We start from the raw sequence: 8,452 nt of genomic DNA on the forward strand, positions 1-8,452 counted from the left end.
ATTGAAAATCTGATCATCCATTTTTTTTATTATTGAGAGATTAAGCCTATTTTATGTTCTTTATGACTCTATGACCTTTGACCTTTGAACTCATAACGCCCAAATTCAATTGTGTACTGAGTATGTCTTACTTCATTATGAACACAGTCTGTCAGTTTGGTGAAAATCCTATCACCCTTTCATTATTTATTGTGAGATTAAGCTTCGGATCTATGTCCCATGAATTTTGAGCCTTGATCTCAAGATCAAAAATGAAATAGTTTTTTTCTTAAGTTATACTGATCAGACAAATTTGTATAGCGCAGCTACTATGTAAATATACTCTACTGCGCTGTGAGGTAACAGAGCTCCTGACAAGTTACTGATTAGACACAAAAAATAAATAACAAATTAATCAAAGGCTTCTGAAAAAAGGTAAGTCTTCAGTAAAGATTTGAAGACAGCAAGTGATGACGCCTTCCTCAAAGCACAATCCCCCAAAGCTACTTTCGTTTTTAAGTGAGATTGCTTTAGAAGCAACTTATCCTGTTGGTGTACTTCGTAAATTATGAAAATATGAATGTGATTTCATTAATATCAATTCTGATAAATAACCAGGTGCTTGACCATGCAGTACTTTATAAGCAAGTAACAAAATTTTAAATATAATTCTCTGCCTTACTGGCAACCAATGTAACTTCATCAAAACAGGTGTAATATGTGAAAAATTTGACAAACTGGACACAAGTCTCGTACATGCATTCTCCACACGCTGAAGCTTGGTTATCTGTGAATCTGGTAAACCAAACAATAGCCCATTACAATAATCAAGCTTACTGCTAATGAATGCGTGAACGAGAGTTTCAGCGTCTTCCTGGCTCAAATATCTACGAATGTGACGCAAGTTATGCAACATATAAAAAGCAGACTTGCATGTGGTTGATATATGCTTCTCTATGTTTAAACGAGAATCAAGCCATACACCCAGGTTTTTCACAGAGCTCGATGGTTTAGCTTCCAAATCTCCAACTGATATCTTATTAATATCGAGCTTTGCTACTTGTCTTGGTGTCCCAACAACAAGAAACTCAGTCTTCCCATCATTAAGCATTAACTATATGTTTGGACATCCAAGAACGGACATAACGTATACAGGATTCTAAGTTTGAAATACTATCAATGTGTTGTTCACCATCAGGACTGAAGAAAATGTACAACTGTGTATCGTCAGCATAACAATGACAGGAAACATTTGGGAAACAGCGTTGAATACCCTTGATCAGATTACTTGTATAAAGTGTAAAAAGAAGGGGCCCAAGGCGTGACCCCTGAGGCACCCCGTATGGAACATCAACATTCTCTGACATTACATCCTCTATCATAATAATCTTTTGCTGTCTGTTAGAAAGATAAGGCTCAATCCATTCAAGGACAGACTCACTCATGCCAAAAGATGAATGTAATATATTCAAAAATATCCCATGATCGATAGTGTCAAATGCAGCACTTAGATCGAGCAATACCAAACATGTTACCTTTTTATTATCCATTGCCAATAAAATATCATTCTTGATCTTAACCAAGGACGTTTCTGTGCTATGAAACTGCCTGTATGCGGACTGCATACATGGAAGCAATTCATTACCCTGTAGGTGTTCTAAAATCTGCTGAGTAGCAGCTCCTTCAACCAGTTTTGATACATATTGTAGATTGCTAACTGGTCTTAGGTTGTAATAACTCAATTCCACACCACGTTTTTTGAGAAGTGGCCTAACTAGTGCCATTTTCCACTCAGATGGAAAGAGACCACTGGAGAAAGACATATTGATGATTTTAGTAAAGACCGGGAGGAGTGACTCTGTGCAATGCAAAACAAGGTTTGTTGGCATGGAATCCAAAGAGCAGGACTTTTTCTCAACATCTCTTACAGATAACATTTTGAAATTATTTAAGTTTGCATTGTGTGAAGTCTGAAAATCTATATCATCAAAAAGACAAATCCCATCATCTACAGAGGACTCAATCTGAGAATGATTTTTTACTATCTTATCACAGAAGAATTTTGAACTATTTTCTTTGTCGCATTTGAGAGTAATATGTACTATGTACGACAGGCACTATTCATAACAAATAGAGCTCTATTACGGGCAGCTTTGAAATTCTAATAATCGAGAGGAGATTTCGTTCTCAACCATTTCTTCTCAGCTTTCCTTCCTTTTCTTTTTTGTGTTCTTACATCATCTGTGAACCATGGTACCTGTGGATGAGATGACACAGTCTTGGTAACCAAAGGTGCATGTTTGTCCAAGATTCAACTAGGTGTATCATTGTATAAAAACATTGTAACCAACTCTGTAAGATCGTCAGGAGTGTCTGTACATAATAAATTGTTAGACACATTATGCTTCTATGAATCTGAATCTATACAGCCAATTTTGCGAAAAGAAATTTTCTTAGATGGTGCATGTGGCTTGACTGAATTAAGCTCACACATAACAGAGAAATGATCAGACAGTAAAGGACCAGGCCACGGTCGGCCCACAATTATGTTGTCTGACTTACGAGATACAACCAAATCTAAAGTGTGACCATGTAAATGAGAACTAAAATCAACATGCTGAATACAAGCAAATGACTCAGCAGATCCGAAAATGACTTAGACTCATAATTATCCATATCCACATGAAGATTAGAATCACCAGTGACTACAACTAACAAATACTCTTGTATAAACTCATTAAATTCAGATATAAAAGTAGACATTGATATAGGACGAGCATCAGAATATGGCGGCCTGTAAATATTTATGAGATCAGGTTTGAAAGATTTGAGTGATATGTGGTAAGCAAACTCAAATGATCTCTTTTCACCAGCAAAAACTTGATGGACATCAAGAGTGTCCTTGAAGAGGAGGGCAGTTCTTCCACGACGACGACCAGTACGTGGACAAAGAACAAATCGGTGACCAGTAGGGACGATATCATGGATGAGGGCAGAGTCATTATCTGTCAACCAATTCTCAGTTAAGGCGTACAAATCAGCCTTTCCTTCACAGATAAAATCAAATATAGATGCTGACTTACTAAGTATTGAACGAGTATTCACAGTACACAACCTGAGATAGCTATGAGGAGTAGAGACAGAGGGTGTAGCACTGTCAGATGTATGTCTCTTACCTCCACGCGTTCCTCTCCTGGTTTTCTTTTTGCGCTTAATGCCAAAAATGCCAAGATATTCAACATTGTCTGACATTAATATGAAGAGCGTTGATAATTTCAAATACATGCCCAGGTAATGAAGATTTACAGTCTTTGAAGTGGCGAAGCTCTGTTGGAGTGTACTTGCTACCTCGTTCAGAAGATGACAGTCTGAGCAGAGAAGATGTAGGTGACATTTGCTAATCTGGACCTTGGTTAGGGTGGATATCTCTATCTTGCAGTATCTCAATCTGAAAAGAAGTACTGCAGTTCTGGCAATAGGAGATCCTGCACTTCAAAAAATGCTTTCTTACGTCATTATTAATTACAAATTTTGGGAAAATTCATTAATCAGTTCTCGAGTTATCTTTCAGGGCCTACACAAACCGACAGATATACGAACCCGAAAACGAAATTATCCTCCTCCGGCCGAAGGTTTCACCTATACCGGCGGAGGTGATAAAAGCAGATGAAATGTAATCAAATCAATCATAAAGCACAGTTGTACACTGATGGACACTCATATACCGCACTGATCCATCCTGTCGATTAGCATTTGGACAGCCAAGAAGTATATTCCAGCAATTTGCTTTCTTCCCCCCCCCCTCCATTTGCGATCCCTTTGTATCCCTTTGGTTTTCCTATGTTCTTTTTTAATTTCTGTTTGAGCTGCTTCTAGTTTGAAATATATCTATTCATCAAAACATTAACTATACACCATCCTTATCATTACATCTTCAGGGTAAAGGACTTCTGTGAATTCTACACGTTACCCTCGTAAAACAGCACAGTTTAACATTTACGTATTTTACAAACCTTGGAGATAAATAGGGCGCAACGTGATGAAAACAGCAAGATATTCCAGCAGTCTGCAAAGACCAAAATTGCATCGGCATCCCCGCATCGCTGACATGATGGTCATTACCTGTTGAAATCTATACTCCTGTATGGTAACTCTGATGTCACAGTTACATTGCAAAGGTGTTGCTGAACACTAATCTTGTGATCATCTTGTGATCTTGCGATCAGGCACTTCCTTGTTTTAAATACGTAGGAGTGTCACAGGCCACTAGAAACAACGAAGACCATTGTAGGTTCGCGGCATAACACCATAAGTAGTTACGTATGGTCTTGCCAAGAATCCTATTTAGTTTTCACAAGTGCAAGTTTCCATGGCCTTAAAGGGAACACAAACCCAAAGAGCAATGTGGATTGAGTAAAAGCAGTAACATTAGTAGAACACATCAGTGAAAGTTTGAGGAAAATCGGACAATCGATGCAAAAGTTATGAATTTTTAAAGTTTTGGTGTTGGAACCGCTGGATGAGGAGACTACTAGAGGTTATGACGTATGAGAGGACCACAATATAAAGAAAATATAAAAGGAATTCGACAAAAATTCACTTTTCTAGCAAAATGAAAGAGTTCTTGACTAACAGCTTTCAGAAAGCAGGGGGAATAAGTGCTACCCCTAACATATGTCAGTATCAAGTTGATGGAATGTGTAATTTTCATGAAAAATGAATTTTTATTGAATTCCCTTTTTATTTTCTTTATATCGTAGTCCACTCATACGTCATAACCTCAAATTTTCACTGATGTGTTCTACTAATATTACTGCTTTCACTCAATCCACATCGCTCTTTGGGTTTACTTTCCCTTTAATGTGGATCTTCTGTCGTCACACAATATCTTAATCGTTTCAAGGACTACAGACGCACTACAGACAAACGTACACTATTTCCAGCATTTTTTCTGCCTTTACCTTAATGAACATTTATTTGTATTTTTGTTGATAATTCACGTGTGTCTTTATTACATGTTATTATATTAAATGGGTTAGTCAAATACCGGTTAGTGATAGGCTAAACACAGTCACGTGATGGAGGCACATTCGTTATGCTCGCCCATGGGCGAACATTCTTTGTAATGTTCTCCCATGGGAAAACATTTTCACGTAACAAATGACAGAAGGCCTAGGACCGCGCGCACACAGTGAATTTGGATCTGCGCGAGAGAGCGATCGAGTGCGTTGTGCTGGTGGTTGACGTTGACGTATTTGACTAACCCATATAGTATAACAGATGATGACTTTTGCTGTCAGGAATATGTACCAAACGTTCCACCTTCAGGGTTTGAAATGCTATTTCGGGAGGCTATAAGTCCCTCAACTTCGTCTCGAGACTTGAACCTCCCTCAATAGCATTTTCAAACTCTTCGGGCGGAACATTCGGTATGTCCCCCCCCTCCCCCCCCCCCTCCCCCCCCCCCCCGCCAGTCATCATCTATATAATGTTTATCGCATTGTTGTACTGATTTCCTGACATCTGTGTATACGAACATTTCATTGTATTCCAAATTATTTGTTTGTTGAAAATGAAATAAATCAACTTAAACTTGAACTGTGTTAATATCGCATATCTCTCTTCCTGATTAACATCACCATTCAAACTTTCAAACGACATATTTCCTAGGTTCCATGCTTAGGACGGGAAAGCGGAACGGCGACCTAAAATCCGTCCTTAGGCGCGCCCATAGGTAGCCTTTTGCAAAAGCAGCTTGCAATAATAGTGGACGTGCACAGTCACAGCGAGTGGAGCGACCTGCGAGCGGAGCTGCTGAGCGCTCCGATCTAGCTGTGTGAGAGTCCATTGCGAGCTACCTTTGCAAAAGGCTAGCCCAAAGGCGACTTGACCTGTGAGTCGATGTTCGTTATTCTGACAGTTGTTGTTTGTTTTTTTTTCATTTTAACCGACAGAATTCGTATACTTCGCGGTTTATTATTCCGACAATAAAAAGGGGTTTATCGGATTATCTGTTGCAATTTTACGAGCGTTTATTCCGAAGGATTGTTATCCCCAACGGTCCTTTATTCTGCAGTTTGTTAGTCCGAGAGTGAATGAATTTTCTTTTAATCTGACATTTTGATAACGTTTATGATGCCGAATATGAAATCATAGTTCATTGAAGCTATAAGAAAAAGGTTTTGATTCTTATCTTAATGTCTTTTCCAATGGTATTTTGAATTACCAGTCTATTTTCAACTTATTTAAGTAGTTGATTTTATTTTAGGAGTATCAATAGCGACCTCCTTTTTTCGGATGAGCAAACCTTATTTTGTTTTCGAATTAATGAACCTGTCACTAATCTCACTGATGTAACTGCTGTCACTGTATAGAAGACTTCGCAGAAACTGATCAGTCGCCGCGACTCGTACGACTCTACGTGCGTTCTCATCAAGAAAGCGACTCAAGGGCACCGTTTCCACACAAGTTGACAACTTATTTGCCCGAAAGTCGCCTTGACCTCTCCGAGACATAGGCCTATTCTCAGTCGCGAAGACATCTGCGGTAGGTTGCTAATAGGTCTCCGCAAGGTTGCGGAGACATCTCGGAGGCGTCGCTGACAAAATCAGTCTCAACGACTGAATCGCATAGGAGGAGATGTCTCCGAGACTATTAGCTAGAGACTGGTAAAATTCTTCGGAAAGTCGAACTTTTTTAATTCTCTCACGACTCCTGGGAAACCAGCCAGCCATCAGGTAGTCCTTTGTAGTTCCAAGCCAATGTAAAATCACTGATCACTTTGATTCTAGCATGTGGACGACGTGGATAGATATGCTGTCTATGTCTGCGACAGTGGTCAAATATAATTATACTGGCGGGTAAGAAACATTTTAAAGTATTTTTAAGCAGTCTTGTGACGAAGAGATGCTGGTTGAGTACCATGCATGGTCGTGAAGAGGCCACAGTAGGACCTCGATTATCCGACCACGTCGGGACTGGCGGGTCTCTGGATAGTCGATTTGGCTGGACAAGAGAGAAAATATGCCCAAATCAGGTACTTTCTAGCGTTTGCCGGGGGTATACGCATATTGGCCCGAATTCACGAAGGTGGTACAATTGAAACCATGGTTTAAACCATGGACAGTTTGTATGGAGCGCCAAGTGTCGCATGGCCTATTTCGTCACTCATTTCGTCGCCGAAATGACCATTTCGTTAACGAAGTGATCATTTCGTCGACAAAATTACTTGCGACTCGTTGAATACTGCATTGCACTCTGAACTGTTGTGCACTCAGTGCCAGTGACAAGAGCGGCATCAGTCTTTGACAATCATCTCACGAACTGACTTAAAAGTTACAGTCCACTAGGATGATTGGAATATTTTCCATCGTGTATTCGCACGATAATGCTTGAATGTGTGTTTGTTTTAAGTGAGATTTGGCACTGAAAAATCAAACATGAAAGCATTTTTAAAATGTCAGCCAGTCGACGTGCGGATAACAGAGAATCCGGATATAATCGATGGTCGGATAATCGAGGTCCTACTGCAAATGGAACAGGATTAATCGTGACAGAAACAGACATGGTCGAGCGATAATATTGGCATGAATGAAGCCGCCAAATCTAATTGTAATTATTTAAACAGAATCTGATTATTGTATTGTTCTTGTTGAATTGTTTTTTGCAAAAGGTTTATACATAAAGAGCAATGACAATTTTGTTACAAACAATGAATATGAATAGGCATAGGTTTAATGCTATAGCGCCGCAGAACATAAGGATTTTTTATATATGTAACTTGTGTTTTCTTTTAGTTGCTCTTCCCATGCACGGATACATTATATGGGCCAACGTTAACAGTCTCAAGTTTCATACCAGCGCCGATCCCAAGAAATACCACCAGGCTTCTGAACTGAGACAAGTTATTTCAAAACAATAATGAAAACATGACTCTAATCTTTTTGCATATTCCAGTGCGTCTCTATTGGGAATTACTAAAATGAACAAGAATGGAATAGAAACACGAGAGAATTTTGTGAAAATGTAAAAGAAGAGAGAAAAAAGTAGAGAAAAAAATGTAAGAGAGATAGAGAGGCTGGACATTATTATAGTGGGAGAAGAAAAAAAAATCACCAGTGGTGTGTGATCGAGTAAGGGTAGTATAAAATGTGAAGGAAAAAAAAGAGAAGTAAGTTAATTTGACAGAAAGAATACATTATTAAAAGCATAACTGAACAGCTGAGCAGGGATTCTTGATAAAAATATATACACACATAATACTATTGAAAAATCATAAATTGCCAAATGGGGATGAGAGTATGAATGAGAGACGATGAACTGAAACAAGATGTATTATGTTACAAGATATGTTATCATTTGACGTTTGTATTACCTAAGTACAGTGTATGTTTGTTTGTTTTTTTTTTTTTTTGGAAATGAAAATAAAACATGAAATGAATGAATGAACTGAAAGAAAGTGAAATCTTCTCTA

General features: G+C 38.6%; 1 protein-coding gene across 1 annotated transcript in view; it reads right to left on the reverse strand.

The window, feature by feature from the left end:
- The window catches only part of LOC139723383 (uncharacterized), an 82,948-nt gene extending 78,860 nt beyond the window's left edge, over positions 1 to 4,088 (reverse strand). Inside the window, exon 1 of the mRNA XM_071634630.1 lies at positions 3,993 to 4,088. Coding sequence (XP_071490731.1) covers positions 3,993 to 4,080 — 88 coding nt within the window. The 5' untranslated portion in view covers positions 4,081 to 4,088. The remainder of the gene's footprint in view (positions 1 to 3,992) is intronic.
- Positions 4,089 to 8,452: the final 4,364 nt, after the last annotated feature.

The sequence above is a fragment of the Diadema antillarum genome, unplaced genomic scaffold, assembly GCF_040938485.1.
Source record: "Diadema antillarum isolate AM-2024a unplaced genomic scaffold, OU_Dant_1.0 scf00000188, whole genome shotgun sequence".
In the NCBI taxonomy this organism is placed as follows: domain Eukaryota; kingdom Metazoa; phylum Echinodermata; class Echinoidea; order Diadematoida; family Diadematidae; genus Diadema; species Diadema antillarum.